Raw genomic sequence first — 19,296 nt, 5'->3', positions numbered from 1 at the left:
GGTCTCGATCTCCTGACCTCGTGATCCGCCCGTCTCGGCCTCCCAAAGTGCTGGGATTACAGGCTTGAGCCACCGCGCCCGGCCAAGATGTTTTTTTTTGATATGTTGATTTTCTTTCTTTAAAATACATACCCAGTAGTAGAATTGCTGTGTTATATGGTAGTTCTATTTTTAATTTTCGAAGAAACCTCCATACTATTTTCCTACTGGCTGTATTAATTTACATTCCTACCGACAATGTGCAGGTGTTTTCCTTTTTACACAATCTCACCAGCATCTGTTATTCCGTCTTTTTGATAAAAAGCCATTTTAACTAGGATGAGATCATATCTCATTGTAGTTTTGTTGCTGTTGTTGTTTTTATTGTTTGTTGTTGTTGTTGTTGAGATGGAGTTTCCGCTCTTGTTGCCCAGGCTGGAGAGGAATGGCGTGATTTCGGCTCACTGCAACCTCTGCCTCCCGGGTTCAAGCGATTCTCCTGCCTCAGCTTCCTGAGTAGCTGGGATTATAGGCGCCCACCACCATACTCAGCTAATTTTGTATTTTTAGTAGAGACGAGGTTTCACCATGTTGGTCAGGCAGGTCTTGAACTCCTGACCTCAGGTGATCCACCCACCTGGGCCTCCCAAAGTGCTGGGATTACAGGCGTGAGCGACTGTGCCTGGCTGTCATAGTTTTGATTTGCATTTCTCTGATGATCAGTGATGTCGAGCATTATTTCATACACCTGTTGACTATTTGTATGTTTTCTTTTGAGAAATGTCTATTCAGATTTTTTGCCCATTTTTAAATTGGATTATTTGGTTTGCTGTTGAGTTGTTTGAGCTTCTTAAATATTCTGGTTATGAATCCCTTTTCAGGTGGGTAGTCTGCAAATATTTTCTCCCAGCCTATGTATTGCCTGTTTATTTTGATAATTGTTTTTGTTACTGTGAATAAATTTTAGGATGTAATCCTATTTTTATATTTTTATTTTGGTTGCTGGTGCTTTTGAGGTCTTACATAAAAAGTCTTTGCCCAGACCAATGTCCTGGAGCATTTCCCCAATGTTTCAGGTCTTAGAAGATTTTTGTCTTTAATACATTTTTATTTGATTTTGTATACGATGAGAGATATTTTTATTATTATTATTTTTTGAGACAGCTTCACTCTTGTTACCCAGGCTGGAGCGCAGTGATGCAATCTCAGCTCACCGCAACCTCCGCCTCCTGGGTTCAAGAGATTCTCCTGCCTCAGTCTCCCAAGTAGCTGGGATTACAGGCATGCGCCACCATGCCCAGCTAATTTTGTGTTTTTAGTAGAGATGGGGTTTCTCCATATTGGTCAGGCTGGTCTCAAACTCCCGACCTCAGGTGATCTGCCCGCCTCGGCCTCCCTAAGTGCTGGAATTACAGGTGTGAGCCACTGTGCCTGTCCAGTTATATAGCTTTCTTAGCACCATTTATTGAAGAGACTCAATTTCCCCATTGTATCTTCTTTGCACATTTGTTGAAGATGAGTTAGCTGTAAAGGCATGGATTTATATCTGGGCTCTGTGTTCTGTCCCATTGGTCTATGTATCTGTTTCCATGGTGCTGATTTGGTTACTGTAGCTTTGTAGTAACTTTTGAAACCAGGTAGTATGATGCTTCTAGCTTTGTCCTTTTTGCTTAGGATTGCTTTGGCTATTTGGGGGTCGTCTGTGATTTCATATAAATTGTGGGATTAAAAAAATTTCTCTGAAGAATGCGATTGGTGTTTTGATAGGATGAATCTGTAAATTACTCTGGATAGTATTGTCATTTCGACAGTATTAATTCTTCCAATCCATGAGCATGGAGTAACCTTTCATTTGTATATATCTTCTTTTTTGTTTCTTTCATCAGCATTTTGTAATTTTTCTTGTATAGATCTTTCATTTCTTTGGTTAAATTGATTCCTATATATTTTATATTTTTGTAGCTATAAATGGGATTCCTTTTTACTTTTCAGATTGCTCACTGTTGGTGTATATAAATGCTACTAATTTTTGTATGTTGATTTTGTATCCTGAAACTTTACTGGATTTGTTTATCAGTTCTAACACTGCTATTGTTGTATTACGGTCTTTCTCTCCTTTTACATCTATCAGAACTTTGATGCTTTGGTGTTAGGCACATAGATATTTATAATTGTTCTATCCTCTTGCTAAGTTGACCTCTTTATTACTATATAGTGACTCTCTTTGTCTCTTTTTACAGTCTTTGATTTGTTGTCTATTTTATCTGATGTAAGTATAGCTATTCTTGCCTCTTTATTTCTGCTTGTATGGAATATCTTTTTCCATCCCCCCACTTTCAGTATATGTGAAATGGGAGAGTTCCCTGAACCCCCCCACCCCGCCCCACTGCAGAAGGTGCAACAGGGGTGTGGCTCATCTGTTCGACTGCTGCATGCTCAAACCCCTTACAGAAGGAGGGGCATGCAGACAGGCAGGTGCAGGAGCCAGGGTGAGCACTTCTGGGCTCCAGCCCCACGGTAGCTTTGACAGGTGGGTTCTTGCAATTATCAGAGCCCCAGTGGGTGCGCCACAGTGCTGTTTTAGCTCTACCATCCAGAGACAGCTTAAGTGTTAACCAGCTCAGTGCCCTCTTTGTACCTGGGTTCTTGTCTGGTGTCCGGCAAGAATCAAGTCACACACAGATTTGAAGGATGGTGCATGATGGAGGTGGCTCTCAACAGAATGGAGGTGGAGGTGAAAAAGGGATGGAGCAGGGAAATGATCTTCCCCTGGAGTTTGGCTACCCCATGGCTGATCTTCTTTCTGACTGTCCCCAGTTGAAATCCTCTCAACGTTTTGATGCTCCTTCTCTCCTCTCCTTCTCTGCTGTGCCACTCTTCTGCTCCTCTGCTCTTCTGTTTGTCTGCCCATGGAGCCTGGGGTTTGGGGTTTATATGGGCACAGGATGGGAGTGGGGCGTGGCAGGCCAAAAGGCAACATTTGGGTACGAAAACAGGAATGCCTGTTCCCATTTAGCATTGTGGGTTTCCAGGCCTAGGGGTAGGGCCTTTGCCAGGGAACTGCCTTCTTCTACCCAGTATTTCCCTGTCTCCAGTCGATATCATTTTCCCCCTCTGAAGAGGCACATCTAACTGCCATTAGAATATGGACGATGACCAATCTTAACTACTTCCTGCTGACAGGGGCATTGTTTTGGGGAAAACAGAAGTCAGATTCCTCCCAGATCTATCTAAGGGTCTCTGGCAAAACGAAGCCATCATCCAAGGCTCTGGTCGCCTGACCTTTTGGAGTTTGATGGCCTAGGTGAGAGAGAAAAAACAAGTTTTATAAGGTTAAGTATGCATGGGTTAAACATGTGTGTTATACAAGGAAAGCATCTAGTGCCAAAGATTACAGAAGTAAGAAGTGAAATATACTAACAACTTGTACCCCGAACTGTTTTACCCTAGGGAAAGAAATTAAACCTTGTACGGGAGCAGTCATACTTTAGAAGAGAGATAACTATTCTTGCCACATCTGTAGCAGTTAACAGATGCATTCTGGGAATTCTGGGGTTTGCAGACTTGCATGGTGGCCCTTAAAGCTTCTGCCTCTTTCTTGTGTCTCCCTATCTCTATTGTAAAAGACCAAGGCAGCCACTTCCAGGAGGTTCTCCAAAGTACTATCTGGTCCCAGGGCCCGTTTCTGCAATTTCTTCCTTGTATCAGCGGCTGCCTGAATAACAAATTTATCCTTTGGGGTTAGCTGTCACTTGACAGAATCAGGAGATAGAGAGGTGTACTTTACCAAGGCCCTTGTTGGCCTCTCTAAGAAAGCAATGGGATTTTCTTTTCTCTTTCTCTCTCTCTTTTTTTTTTGAGACAGAGTCTCGCTCTGTTGCTCAGGTAAGAATGCAATGGTGCGATCTTGGCTCACTGCAACCTTCACCTCCTGGGTTCAAACGATTCTCCTGCCTCAGCCTCCTGAGTAGCTGGGATTACAGGCACCTGCCATCATGCCCGGCTAATTTTTGTATTTTTGTAGAGATGGTGTTTTACCACGTTAGCCAGGCTGGTCTTGAACTCCTGACCTCAGGTGATCCACCCACCTTGGCCTCCCAAAGTGCTGGGATTACAGGTGTGAGCTACCATGCCCAGCCTGCAGTGGAATTTTCATTAAATCCCTGGTGCATCATGGATAGCTTGCTGTAATTGAGAGGCTTGGTCCTCGTCCTATATAAGCCTTCCATTATGCATACCTGAAAGTGTCTCCTCTTCCAGTCTCCCATCTCATCACTGGGATCCCATTCAGGGTCATTCACTGGTACTGCTTCTCTTCCAGTTGGATGAAGTTTGCCCCCTTCCCTGATGCTATATGTGATATAAAGCTCATCCCCAAATCTCTCTGCCGCTTGCCTGCCTCTCAGTGTTCCTCAGGGTCCATTCAAAAGTAACATCACATCTCTCCAGGAGAGTGCAAATATTTGGGTTAAATTCTGGAAAGCCTCTATATATCTGTCGGGGTCACCTGGAAACCTGCTAAGATCCCCCTTAATTTGCTTCAAGTCCTGTAGAGAGAAGGGGACTCGGACCTTATTGATACCAAGTTCACCAGGCATCTGCTGGAGGGCAAGAGTGAGACGGGGGGTCTACAGGGAGGATTTCTAGGAGGGGGCAAGCATGAGACTGAAGCAGGATAGGACCTTTTCTACAGAAAAGGTCCAACCACCAGATGGTGTCGAAATGAATGGTTCCTTCCTGAGACCAAGCCAATCCTTCATAATTTGGCCAAACTTTTGTGCAGAGGGATATGAGGCATTTTTTCCTCCAGATTCTGAGGGTCAAAGCAGTCTCAGAGGTTCAGGATACACTCTAGAGGAGTATAAGCTGGGGGTGGTGAAGACAGCAGGTTGCCCATTTTGAAAGACAGGAAAATAGAAGTGTTCCTCATTTCCTTTCCTTCTTTCAGTGAAAACTCAGGATGTGAGGGAGAGAGAAAACAGGCAGTCCTCCTTTCTCTTCCATCTTTTCATCCCCGAGTCCCAGCAACCATGGCAGATGCCACCTGTGGGTATCACTGCAGCCTGCACCCGTGAAGCAAGGAGGACCTAAAGAACAGGAATTGTCTGCATTCACCTATGTCTCCATCCCGCTACTGTTGGCAACTTTGGGTTCCCTGGGCCTTATCTATGCCATGGAGTATGGCCTCCTTTCATGAAGCAGGGATTTAGTCGGCAGGAATTGGTCTTGCCCATTTACATTGTGCCTGTTGTCTGGCTTTGAATCCCTCAGATCTGGTTTTCCTTTTTAGGGCCGCAATCTGGAGCCTGGAATCGAGTTTGGGACAAAAAGTGTATATCAGAGGCTACATGGATCTGTTTAGATTAAGTCTCAAATGGGCCCTGGCGAATATGCAGTTATCAGTCAACAGGGGTTGCTCCTCCCTATCATAAGCAGAGTGCATGGGGGAAGGAAAGAAAAGAAAAGAAAACAGTTTAAAGTACTAAAAACAAAGAAAAGAGAGACAGACAGACAGAGGGGGTGGAGGGAGAACTTCTTGCTTTGAGCAAATAGGTTCCTTTAATTATTGTATCTTTCCCCCAGTTTAGACCAGTGAGGATCCTTCAACCATGGGGGGAATGGCTCTGCTGGCACGGCAAACAGGAAGCACTGGCCAGCTGTCTATGCAGGGTCCCAGCGGCAGCCGTGGTTTTTTCTACCCCCCACCCCCCGCCCCCGCGCCCGTGGCCATTGGGCGCAGCTGGTACATGCTGCAGACTCGCCCAGGGGCCCTAGCCAGAAGGGGAGGGGATAAGGAGAGGAGCCACTGTGCGTGGGACCCTGTGGCCATGGGTTGGGCTTCAGGGTCGCACCAAACAGAAACCACATCGTTCTGAATTGCACCTCTGATGGCTAGGCAAAATGCTCATTCTATTTAATGTCATTGCCACAGTCTGTAGCAAAATCCTTAACATTATAAAGGAAGAGATAGGCGCCATTTCAAACCGTGAAAGAAGAGATAGCACAGCAAAGTCCAGGTATCTTGGCTGATGGAGTTCCGTCTTGGGGTCTTCCAGCAACAAATGATGGCTTTGTTGCCTCAGGAATTTACTTCAGTCCTATGTGATGGCTAGACCTCCGTGAAGGGAAACAGCCAATATTCCTTTACCCACAGGAAAGGGAGAGGTGGCAGGCCAGAAGGCAACATTTGGGCACAAAACCAGAAATGCCTGTTCCCATTTAGGGTCATGGGTTTCCAGGCTTGGGAGTGGGCCCTTTGCCAGGGAACTGCCCTCTTCTACCCAGTATTTCCCATCTCTATCTCCTGTCCATATCATCTGTATGGGTGAAGTGAATTTCTTGCAGGTAGCATATAGTTGGGTGTTGTTTCTTTATCCGTTTAGCCACTCTATACCTTTTAATTGCAGGATTGAGCCCATTTACACTCAGTGTTATCAATAAGTAAGGACTTACTACTGCCATTTTGTTGCTTATTTTTCTGGTTGTTTTACAACTCCTTTCTTCGTTTTTTCCTTTCTTACTGTCTTTCTTTGTGGTGAAGTGATTTTCTCTTGTAGTATGTTTTAATTTGTTGCATTTGATTTTTAGTGAATATATTATAGATGTTTGCATTGTGGTTACCATAAGGCTTACAAAAAACATCTTATAGATATGTTATTTTATAAAGAAGTTAATCTATCTTAGATCATAAAGAATAAAAACAAGGAAAATATTTTTTAAAAGCTTTTACACTTTAACTCCATCCCTACCACAGTTTGACTTCAGTTATCTTAATTTACTTATTACTAATGTTTTAACAGTTTCTGTAGCTATTATCATTTTTGATAGCTTTGTCTTTTGGGTTCATATATGTTATGAGTGGGTTGAACACCATAATTATAGTATTACAGTATTCTGGGTTTGTCTGTGTACTTAATTTTATCAGTGCGTTTCATACCTTCAAATGCTTTTTCATTTGTTTACTTTTTTAAGTTTTCTTTTCATGTTAGTGTTTTTTTTCTTTCAGATCAAAAAATTCCCTTTAGTGCTTCTTGTAAAACGAGTCTAGTGTTAGTGAATTCTTTCAGCTTTCGTTTGTCTAGGGAAGACTTTACTTCTCCTTTATATTTGAAGGATAACTTTTCTGGATACAATATTCTTGCATGGCAGTGTTTTCCTTTCAGCACTTTGAAAATGTTGTTAAACTTCCTGCTGGTCTGTATGATTTCTATTGAGAAGTCTGTTATTAGATGAACTGGAGGTCCCTTATATGCTATTTGCCTCTTTTCTATTTCTGGTTTTTTGTTTGTTTGTTTGTTTGTATTTTTCTGTCTGTCCTTGACTTTTAGGTGTTTGATTATTATAGTCCTTGGGGTAGTCTTATTTGGGTCAAATCTGTTTGGTGTTCTCTGACCTTCCTGTACCTGGATATTTATCTCTTTCTCAAGTTTTGGAAAGTTTTCAGTTATTATTGTTTTTTAAATAAATCTTCTATCCCTTGCTCTTGCTCAACTCCCTCTCAAACACCAGTAATTCAATTTTCTCTTTTGAGATAACTTTCTATATCTTGTAGGCAAACTTTATTGATTTTTATATTTTTTCTTCTTTTTTCTCCTCTGACTGTATATTTAAAATAGACTGTCTTCAAGCTCACTGGTCCTTTCCTCTCCTTGATCCATTTTGCTTTGAGAGCCTCCAATGAATTTTTCAGTTCAGCAAATGTATTTCTAAGTTCCAAGATTTCTGTTTAACTTCTTTTATTATTTCAACTTCTTTGTTAAATTTCTTCAATGGATTTCTGAATTATTTTTCTGTGTTATCTTGGAGATCACTGAGTTTTCTTAAAACTACTATTTTGAATTCTTGGTCAGAGAGCTCACATATCACCATCTCCTTAGTGTTATTTTCAGGTTCCTTGTTTTGGTCCTGGGAAAGGAAGATTGTGGTTCTCTGTTTGCTCTTGTTTCTTGTGGGTCTACGTATGTGTCTTTGCATTAAAGGGTTATTTATTCCAGTCTTCTCTGTCTGACTTGTTTTGTTTTTTATTGAATATATTTGCTTAGAGGTTTTTTTTGTTGCTTGTTTGTTTGTTTTGATATGGAGTTTCATTCTGTCACCCAGACTGGAGTGCAGTGGTACAAACATGGCTCACTGCAATCTCAGCTTCCTGGGCTCAAGTGATCCTCCTGCCTCTGCCCCGCAAGTAGCTGGGACTACAGGTAAGCACCACTATACCCAGCTAATTTTTTTTTTTAATAGAGATGATGTTTCACCATGTTGCCCAAGCTGGCCTGCTAGGTCACGGCCTCCTTTTCAGCTCTAGGAGGTATCTAAACCTCTGAATTGCCTCAGTTCTAGTAAAGGATTGGAGTACTGCTCTTCCCAAATGGAGGGGATCCCAAAGGGAATATCCTGGCAGTGTGGGAAGGCTAGTTAGGGGTTTGTGCGTATGGGACCTGTGGGACAAACCTCCTACAGTGTGATGTTGCTAAACAGTCACTCTAATTTGATGTCTCCTTTGACTGATTTATAGAGCAGTTTCCAGAACTGGGGATGGTGGTCCCACCTCCCCGCTTTGCCTGTCCTCAGGAACAAATTTCCCTTCAGGCACTCTGAATTCTTCCCATGAAGATGTTTCCCCTGCCAGAAAACCCAAGATGGTGGAGAAGCTGGTTTTAAACCTCAATCTCACTTTTTCCATGGTAGAATCAGCAAGTTGGGGGAAAATTTTCCATGCACTTGTTGCTGGGCATAATGCGGGGAGGGGTATCTCAGATGTGGAAGTCCAATTCTCTTACCATCTGCTCAGAGTTTTTTCACTTCTCTGCATCCCTGGGAACTGTCTCATATTATATTTGAGTTCCAGGATATTTCTGGCAACAATCTTAGCGTTGTACATTTGTTTTTGTTTTTCTGGATTGTGGTGGGTGGAGAGTGAAGCCAGCATCCTTCCATGCTGCCATTTTGGTACTCTATGTTACTATTTTTTATTTGTCCCTTCTGTTCTATGTTTCTTTTTCTTTCCTTTTCATTTTCTTTTAGATTAAGATGGGGGGGTAGGTCAATAATTTCTATATTTTTTCTCCAGTAATGTGTTTTCTTCTTCTTTTAGTGATTACCATATCGATTTCCAAATGCATCCCTGACATACTGGAGTTTGATGTAAACCAGTATTCCTAATGAATATGTATTATTGTTTTATGAGTCAATATTTATTTAGGCTAACTCATATATTTACCTTTTCTTTCTTTTTTCGTTGATTTTTGCTCCCCCAAGTTGCCATCTAGAAATTCTTTTTATGTCTAAAGAACACCCTTTGATATTTCCTTTAGTGTTCATCTGGAAAAGGTCTTTATTTTGCTTTTATTTCTGAAGAATATAGTTTCTGGATGTAGAATTCTTCTTGGAGCTGTTTCCTATTAACAGTTTGAAAATGTTATCCCATTGTCTGTTGGCTTCCTTACTTCAATTTGAGGAGTCACCTGTCAGTTTTCATTGACATTGCTTAGTAGAAGAAAATAGTTCTTTTTTCCCCCCTTTTCTTTACTATAATATGCCTCAGGTTTTATGCTGCTTGTAGCTGTGGAACTTCTGGACTAGATATCTTTTGTCAGTTTTAGGGAATTTTCAGTTATTATCTCTTTGTATTTTTCCTGCTCCATTCCATCTATCCTGATAATTTTATTTTACATATTTTTGACTAAGTGTATTTTGTATACTTTTTTCTGTATTTTCCATTTTTCCTCCTCTGTGTGTTTCAGTCTGGATATGTCCTTTGCATCTAACTCCTAGTTCAACAATTTTCTCTTTAGTTGTGTATAATCTGTCATTCAACTCGTCTGCCAGTTATTACTTTTCTTACTTGTAATCATTAAACTTTTTATTTCTAGAATTTCCATTTTTTTATAATATTATCTATTTTGATATTTTCCTTTTTGTCTTATAATTACTTGAACTATACTAATAATAGTCACTTTAAAGTTCATATTTGAATTTTCTGTGCTTATTTCAAGTACCATTTCCCCACCCCCCTTGGTTTTTGGAGAAGTCTTTTAAAATATCTTGTTATTTCTGCTTGATTTATGAACATCATGGGTGAAAATTTGTAGAGCCAGTTTGAACCTCTGGATGAAGTTATTTTCCTCCAGAGAGGATTTTTACTTCTGACATACACTAAACTAGTAGCATCCAAATAACCTTAATTTACCCAGGGATTAAGTTGTTTCAAAGCTAGTTCTCATTCCCTTGATGATGAGCTGTTTCTTGTTTTCTCTGCTCTTTGGAGTTCCAACTGAAAGCTTGGGGTGTTTATCAGGGCCTCTTCTCCTTTGCTGTTTTGTAATTTTTGCCCCCTTCTGCTCTGAGAATCTGCCAAAAGCTCTGCTAAATTCCCCGGTAGCAATTTGTTTACATAATTGTCAAATGTCTTAAGAATAAAAGCTATGTCCAATGTTTTGCCCATTTGCTAAAGATCTATGGCTTTGTCTTGTGTCCCATTGTGACTTTAACACTGCAAATGCCTTTAGGGTGGTGAAAGTATTGTTATAAACTGGCATTCTTGGTTTTTAGCATCCTCATTGTTTCTAACCTCTATATATTGATGTTGTTTTGTCTTAATTTTTTATAAATTTACTTTCACTTTGAAAGCGTATTATTTTTATCCAGTATTTCTAGGTGTTTTGTATTGGGAGAGTTTTTGTTTTGCTTCATTTTTATTTTATATCTGGTCTTCCATAGTCTAGATTTTATTTTTTCACTTAGTTGCATTTGTTTAGATCCAACATATATTTCTATTGCTTTTAATACTTTTTGTATGCTTTCTGAAAGTATTGCCAAGCTACACACAAATTTCCTGTGTGGGTACATTCTATTTAAAAATTGTTTTAAAACAATCACTGTATAACTAGGTCATGTTCTAATTTCTATAAGTCAGATGAGTAACACACCATCTATGCCTTTGATGAGTTCATAGTCTATGTTTTCTTCTACAACATCAACCTCAAAGGGCACTTATAATACTGAAATTCATGAAATCTATTGTTCTTCAATAATAATGTTTTGTTTTTATTATTTAAAATTATTTTTATAGACAGAGTCTTACTCTGTTGACTTGGCTGAAATGCAATGGTGTCATCATAGCTCACTGCAGCCTCAAACTCCTGGGCTCAACTGATCTTCTTGCCTGAGCCTTCCAAGTAGCTAGGACTGCAGGTGCACACAACCACACCCAGTTAATTAGAGATGGGGTCTCACTGTGTTGTCCAGACTGATTTTAATATCCCAGCCTCAAGTGATCCTCCTACTTTGGCTTCCCAAAGTGCTGGGATTATAGGCATGAGCCACTGTGCCCAGGCAATAATGATGTTTTGATATATGCGAGAGAATAACGGTTTCTAAATGGCAATAGGGAACCAGATACCCATTCTGAACTTGTATGGTGTGCTAGAATATCATTTGAGAAGCTTACGGAAGCAGCATCCTTGGGAAAGAAAATGGTTTTTATTAAAACAAGAAGATGGTGGGAACTCTTAAAGAAGTCAACATTCTGTGAAAGTTTGCTTATTACAAAGCAGGGATTCCAGGGGACAAGTGGAAAGATTTAGGGTAGGACAACAGAAGTGTCAAGGAAGACAGAATGTCATGTGGAGTATGGTCTAGTAAAAACAGCTGATCGGAGGAGGCCTGACATTTGGCATTAACTAATGTAACGAGGAGAGAGGCAATCTCTCTGAGGAAGGTGGTTGCTAGACCTAAAGGCCAACGTACTTAGATAACATAACCGGGACTGATGTTCATGTCAGGGGTATCAGTCATCCCTAAGTCTGTTCTTAACACTAATGACCTGAGATGGCAGCAGTTGTGGGGACAGTGGTTTTTTCACATGAACTTAATGTCTGAAAAATGTTCTTGCTACTTTTTGTCTTTTCATTGCTTATAATATAGTGTTCTCCAACTTTGTGATTTTTTTTTCTTTTAGATTTTAAAGTGGAAATTATCAAGGAACCAAAGATATTTTTGCGCTCAAATAGGAAAATGTCCTTTCCCAAAAAAGCTCTTGTAAGGAAGCCATCAATGAGACCCAGGTGAGATATAGAATCTGGCTACAGCAACATCTTCAGGCACATGCTTTTGAAAAATCTCAATATGTCTAATGGCAAACTTATCTCTCTGTGTGTAGGTTTTCAGACCCTTTTCCATATACAATACATAAGGCACAGATACTCTTAGTATTTTAAATCATTTATTTTCTAAAATCAGCACTATGCGATGTATATATGTTACACAATAACTTTCCAAACTTAAACTATCATAGACATCTCATGTCAATATGTGCAGATCTACCTCCTTCCATGGGTGTACTATAACTTATATAGACATTTACATTGTCTTTAATTTTTTAATTGCTATACACAGTATCACAATAAACATCTTTGTACCTGTTTCTTTGCCTATTTGTGTCTTCTGGATTATGTACTGCTGTAGTAGCCTCCTAACTGGTTCCTTACTTCTTGTCTCTCTCCACTTATAATCAATCTGAGAATCAAACTCTGATAAGGTCCCACAACTAGGCAAAGACCCCGTGGCCTTTTCTTTCAGGAGTGCCCACCCACCTTTCTGTCCATGTACCTCAGCATAAGTGCCACCTTATGTAAAAATTTCTCCAAATATTATGTTTGCTATAACTTCCTTCTCTTCTGAAACCCTAAATGTCTAAAGTACAGTATCAAGCATTTATATGTACTACTTTTTACTGATCTTTACTTTTTAGGTATGTTTTCCAACTTCTTGACTTGACCATAATTTTCTTGTGGGCCACAGCATTCACTTACTCATGTATTCATTTTCATTCAGTTACTGTCTATTATCTGTCATGACAAGCTATATAAAAGGTCCTCTTCTAGATGTTGAGGATATGGTAGAACATACACATTTGCTAGTCAAAATCTCTGGCGGAATATTTTGCATAGAAAAAATTCCCACAAAATATTTTCTTTTTTTAATTAATTTGTTTTTCTTGAGACAGAGTCTTACTTTTTGTGTCCCAGCTGGGGTGCAGTGACTCAATCACAGCTCACTGCAGCCTCGACCTCCCTGGGCTCAAGTGATCCACCTGCTTCAGGCTACCGAGTAGCTGGGACTACAGGCACATGCCACCATGCCTGGCTTTTTTTTTTTTTTTTTGGTAGAGACTGGGTCTTGCCATGTTGCCCAGGTTGGTCTCAAACTCCTGGGCTCAAGTGATCCTCCCACCTCAGCCTTCCAAAGTGCTGAGATTACAGGTATTTGTAGCCAGCCAAGAATGTTTTTGTTTCTTGATGACATTCATTGAGGGTGATAAGTCTTTTGTCTCGTCTAACCACTGTAGAAAGATCTTCCTCCCTTTCAGCAACTGAAATTATTCTCTGAGGTTCAATCATTTGTCACTTTTGCTTTTCCGATTTGTTCTAGTCATTGATCTCCAGTATGTCTATAGAAATACTTATTTTTCAATTTTGTTAAGCATGAATACCACAGAAGTCTTAAATCACATATCTGTAAGATCATTGAATCCTAGAAGACATATCAGGGTCATATCGTCTAGTTTCGTGACTTCAGTTAAGACCAAGCAGAATAGCTCACGGATACCACAGTTGTAATTCTCTTAAACTTTTTCCCTATCCCTTATTCAATAAGTAGATGGCTATTGATTATATACTGTATTCTAGACACTCTGAGTTCTAATGATGCAAAAATAAGACATAGTCCTTGCCCTTAATCTAATTATGTAACTAAAGAAAATGCAAGGCTGACCTTAAAATGTCATGATACAATATTAGCTAATTACTATGTGAAAGGAGAGAGAAATTTTGAGTGAGGATCAGGAAAAGTTAGAATATCAGAAGATGCTCAGAATAGCATGTGCAAATTCAATTGCAAAGAAATTAGAGTATTTTGTAGGTAGGGATAAACCCTACTCAAAAGTGAAGATAAAACACAAAGCTATAAATTCATGAATATAAATGTACTATTCAAAGACTTGAAAATAGTCCAGTGATGTTGAAGTATAGAGTGCATGTGGCGAGGGGACATAAAACATAAAAAGCCAGATTGAGACCAAATAATTAGAAAAAGGTATTGGGTAGATTATTAAGGAATTTGCATTGATTAAATGGCAATGAGGGTATTCTTTGCTGGAGCAGTGGGTGGCAGAAATATCTACTATATAGATTTTTAAAATATTACTCTGACAGAAATGAGAGTATAAGGAGTCAGACATCCAGAGGTTGAAGGCAGAGATAATGTAGTGAGTGGGAAGGTCTTTGCAGTGTTCAGGAAAATGATAAAGATCTGAAGTAAACAGTGGAAGTGGAAATGGAAGGGAAAATACAGATGTACAAAGCAATGAAGGGAGAAAGTCAGACTTCTGGAATGGTAGAACAAGAACCTTGTAAGTAGTCTCTCCATAAAAGTAAAACTGGGACGGTTACCCCGGCTCTTCGCCCCTCCTTCTCGCGGCGCTCGAGGGACCATGGCCGAACCTCGCGTGAGACAGATCAAGATCAAGACCGGCGTGGTGAAGCGGTTGGTCAAAGAAAAAGTGATGTATGAAAAAGAGGCAAAACAACAGGAAGAAAAGATTGAAAAAATGAGAGCTGAAGATGGTGAAAATTATGACATTAAAAAGCAGGTAGAGATCCTACAAGAATCCCGGATGATGATCCCAGATTGCCAGCGCAGGTTGGAAGCCGCATATTTGGATCTTCAACAGATATTAGACTGTGAAAAAGACTTGGAAGAAACTGAGGAATATAAAGAAGCACGTTTAGTACTGGATTCAGTGAAGTTAGAAGCCTGAAACTTTTCTTGTATGGGGTGGATTTTGCATTGAATCCTGGGGTCCATTTTACAATCCATTATTTTTGACTACTGCTGTGTGTTCAAGTAGTGTGAGAATGTGATTGTTTTTATCTGGTTACGTATGTATTTCTTTGTCTAATTTAATATGTGAAATAAATGAGTACATCTAAAAAAAAAAATTAAAACTGGGAAAACCTGGCAAAAAGAATTTCAGAACTCTGTAAATTAACTGAAGGCATATAACAAATAAAAAATTGCTCATCCAAGAAAACTACCAAACCTCAGTAAGAATAGTGTAATCTGTGCCATTTTAACATGTAATCACTCACATCACCAACAAGCTTCACAGTCATGAGTACCAGCCATCTTGCTGCCAGCAGAGGGCACTGATATGGTCTGGAGCTCCACAAAAAAGCCAATGACCAGGAGCACTGTCAAAACCAATAGTAAGCCTCGTGGCCCAAAAATTGGGAGGCCACTATCACAGCCACTTAAGGCAGTACTAGTTCAGCAAGCAGTAAAACATTTAAAAGTAAAAAAGGGAAATCTGGGAGCAAGATATTCCCAAGGGACTGTGCAAATGCTGTGCAGACGCTCAAGACAGACCAAAGAGGAACCCAGTTATCTATTTATCATTGGGTTATCATAAGGCCCTGAAAACTAGTATAAAAAAGAAAATTAAGAATTAAAAAGAGAAAAAACTGAGCAGACACTTTAGTAGCCACACACTTCAGGGGAGATATACGCCACAGAACTAGCCCAAGTAAGACATTTAACAAAAAACAAAATATAAAAAGCAAACAAAACCATCAACAGCAGCAACCTTTGGTGGATGTGTGATGGGGTATAAATTCAGACTCCAGGGTTGCAATAATATATTATCCCAAATTCAACTTTAAACAAAAAATTATAAGACACACACACAAACAAAATCCGAGGAAATTATGGTCCATCCACAGGGCAAATAAAGGCAGTCAACAGAAACTCTCTCTAGGGTAATTCAGATGTTGGACTAAAGACTTCCAAGCAATAGGTTCAAAAAACTAAAGAAAATCATGTCTTAAGAATTAAAGGAAAGTATCATGATAATTAATCAAATATAGAATATCAATAATGAGATAGAAATTATAAAATATAATGAAAAAATCTGGAGTTGAAAAGTACATAAGTGAAATGAAAAATTTACTGGAGGCAATCAATAACAGATTTGACAAAAGAGTCATAGAGATCCACACATAGACACATCATAATCAAACTGTTGAAATATAAAGACAGAAAAATCTTCAGTGTTGCAGGAGAAAAAGAACATATATTCAGGGGAACTACAGCAAGATTAAAGTTTATTTCACATCAGAAACAATGATACCAAAAGTAGTGAGATTATATATTTAAACTAAACTCAAAGAAAATAAATAATAACTGCTAGTGTGTAGTACATAAAATAAAGAGAAAAACATAGAAAATCCAGGTAAATAAGTTAATTTTTTGTAGAGATCAGTAAAATTGTTAAACTGTAAGATATATTGACCAGGGGAAAAGAGATGATACAGATAATAAAAATCTGGGTTTAAAGAGGGCATATAATCACTGCCCTGCAGAAATTAATAAGATTGTAAGGAAATGCAAGAAACAAACTAGGCAACTTAGATGCAATATATAAATTTCTAGAAACACCCAAATCATTGAAGTAAGCTAGCTACTTTTCAAGGAAAAGTAGAAAATGTGAATAAATCTATAATAAGAAAAAAATCAAATTAGTAATTTAAAAGTTTCTCACATAGAAACACTCAGGCACAGACAGCTTCACTGGAGAACTCTATGAAATATTTAAAGGATAAATAATGTCACTATTCCATGAACTCTTTGAGGAAAAAGAGAAAGAAGGAACACTTGCTGACTTATTCTGTGAAGCCAGTATTTTCCTGGTCCCAAAGCCAGACCAAAGACATCATAAGAAAAGAAAACCACAGACCAACACTCTCTCTAGTTTCTAATGAAAACTTTCAATACAATATTAGCAAATCAAATCCAGCAATATATAAAAAAGATCAGTGGACAGGCATGGTGGCTCATGCCTATAATCTCAGCACTATGGGAAGCCGAGGTGGACAGATTGCTTGAGCTCAGGAGTTTAACACAAGCCTGGGCAACATGGTGAAACTCCATCTCTACCAAAGAAAAATAAAAATGCAAACATTATTAGCGGGGAATGGTGGTGCACGCCTGTAGTTATAGCTACTTGGGGGCTAAGCGGGGAGATCTCTTGAGCCTGGGAGGTCAAGGCTGCAGTGAGCTGTGTTCATGTCACTGTACTCCAGCCCGGGTTACCAAGTGGAATTTATCCTAGGAATACAAGGAATGCAAAAACTAGTTAATACACCACATTAATAAAATAAGGGGGGAGAAATTCACATGATTATCTCAGTTGATGTAGAAAAAAGGTTTTTACAAAATCCAACACACACGTGTGATTTTTAAAACTCTCAATAAAATTAGAATAGAAGGGAATGGTCTCATTCTGATTATGGGTATCTATTAAAAATCTATGGCTAACATTATACTTAATGAAATAGGTGTATAAAAGAAGAAGAAGTTGGTCAAGATGTGGGTGTGTGTAGAGAGGTTTAAATAATAACTATAACATAAAGATGAGGTTTGATGTGGGCAGTTGAAATGTAGAAGTGGAGCTCATGGGAACTGGAGATATAATTTCACCATATCAATAAAATTTAAAATCACTTCCTCATATCAATAAAAATTGAAATCACAGAGGAGGCACAGATTACCCAGGAAAAACCATAAAGCAAAATAATAGAGGATTAAGGATGAAACATTAGGGGCACCTTTATTCGAGGCGCAGTGAAAGAAGAAATCAGCAAAGGAAATTTAGAATCATTAATTGAAAACTGCTAATCATGCTCCACCTCACAGAAATGACTGTTAATTAAGAGTTGTTTTGAATCCATAATGTAAAAAGAGAATTCCCTTGAAAAAATTGTCCCCATTAAAATATCTACCTTCATCTTCCATTGGGAAGGAAGATATTGGACCAAGCTTAGAAACGGTACATAAAAGTTCAAGTTAATCACCAAAGAAATAGACAGATTTAGCCAATCCATCCACAATGCTCTTCACATATGGCTAAAGGTACTACAGCCTGGGCAATGCCCTTCGACATTTGCTAATTAAAACAGAATCCAGAATCATCATTCCTTTCTCTCTACCAAAGATGCTTTCTTGTTTTCCAGAAACTTGACAGAAGTCCTCTTAAATACACAGCACTTGGAGTTCTTCAGGGAGTTCCTCAAAGAACGGAAGGCTGAAAGCCCATTGCAGTTCCTCATAGCTGTACAGAAGATCAGTATAGAAACCAATGAAAAGATTTGCAAGTCTCTCATAGAAAACGTAATCAAGACTTTCTTCCAAGGCCAACTCTCTCCTGGTATGCATCCTCTTCTGATCCTGTTTTCTCTGTCTTTAGTGTCTTAAGAGAATAGCCTGTCTTGTGTGAGTCCCCAGAGAGAGCGGTACAGAGCAGCAGCCACATGGGGCAATATTGAGACAGATTAAGAGGGAAGGCAAAAGCAGAGAACAGTAAGAATAAATCCAAAGTCTTAATACGAGTTGTATTACTCTGTTCTCACACTGCTATGAAGAAATTCCTGAGACTGGGTAATTTATAAAGAAAAGAGGATTGACTGACTCACAGTTCCACGTGGCTGGGGAGGCCTCAGGAAACTTAAAATCATGGCAGAAGGCACCTCTTCATGGAGTAGCAAGAGAGAGAATGAGTGCCAAATGAAGAGGGAAGTCCCTAGTAAAATCATCAGATCTCATGAGAACTCACTCACTGTCATGAGAACAGCATGGGGGAAATCATCCCTATGATTCAATTATCTCCACCTGGTCCTGCCCTTGACGCATGGGGATTATTACAATTCAAGGTAAGACTTGGGTGGGGTACACAGAGCCAAACCACATCACTCCACTCCTAGCCCCTCCCAAATCTCATGTTCTCACATTTCAAAACACAATCATGCCCTTCCAACATTCCCCCAAAGTCTTAACTCATTCCAGCATTAAATCCAAGCCCAAAGTCTCATCTGAGACAAGGCAAGTCCCTTCTGCCTATGAGCCTGTAAAATCGAAAGCAAGTTAGTTACTTCCTAGAAACAATGGAGATACAGGCATTGGGTTAATACATCCATTCCAAATGGGAGAAATTGGCAACAAAGGAACTCAGTTCCCATGCCAGTCCAGAATCCAGCAGGGCAGTCATTAAACCTTAAAGTTCCAAAATGGTTTCCTTTGACTTCATGTCTCACATCCAGGTCACACTGATACAATAGGTGGGCTCCCACAGCCTTGGGCAGCTCCACCCTTGTGGCTCTGCAGGGTACAGCCCAACTCCCAGTACCAATTTACTGTATTAGTCCATTCTCACACTGCTATGAAGAAATACCTGAGACTAGGTAATTTATAAAGAAAAGAGGTTTAATT

At 39.4% G+C, this 19,296-nt stretch overlaps 2 protein-coding genes across 2 annotated transcripts in view; both read left to right on the top strand.

Moving 5' to 3' along the window:
- RGSL1 (regulator of G-protein signaling like 1) overlaps positions 1-19,296 on the top strand; it is a 107,884-nt gene that overhangs the window by 55,652 nt on the left and 32,936 nt on the right. Inside the window, exons 10-11 of the mRNA XM_011942119.1 lie at positions 11,936-12,041; positions 18,045-18,238. Of these exons, the coding sequence (XP_011797509.1) occupies positions 11,936-12,041; positions 18,045-18,238 (300 nt within the window). The remainder of the gene's footprint in view (positions 1-11,935; positions 12,042-18,044; positions 18,239-19,296) is intronic.
- On the top strand, positions 14,425-14,966 carry LOC105511901 (tubulin-specific chaperone A-like). Its single transcript, XM_011942118.1, has 2 exons — positions 14,425-14,626; positions 14,708-14,966. The coding sequence occupies exons 1-2, from the start codon at positions 14,468-14,470 to the stop codon at positions 14,792-14,794; spliced, it is 246 nt and encodes an 81-aa protein (XP_011797508.1). The 5' UTR covers positions 14,425-14,467; the 3' UTR covers positions 14,795-14,966.

The sequence above is a fragment of the Colobus angolensis genome, unplaced genomic scaffold, assembly GCF_000951035.1.
Source record: "Colobus angolensis palliatus isolate OR3802 unplaced genomic scaffold, Cang.pa_1.0 Scaffold206, whole genome shotgun sequence".
NCBI classification, from domain to species: domain Eukaryota; kingdom Metazoa; phylum Chordata; class Mammalia; order Primates; family Cercopithecidae; genus Colobus; species Colobus angolensis.
The sequence above is the reverse complement of the archived record's forward strand: the minus strand, read 5'-3'. Positions and strand labels throughout refer to the sequence as shown.

Excerpts from the sequence above, each read along its gene's own strand:
- LOC105511901 (XM_011942118.1), top strand. The coding sequence starts at position 14,468 with ATGGCCGAACCTCGCGTGAGACAGATCAAGATCAAGACCGGCGTGGTG. Across the intron at positions 14,627-14,707 it reads ATTATGACATTAAAAAGCAG|ATATTAGACTGTGAAAAAGA; the intron begins GTAGAGATCCTA and ends GATCTTCAACAG.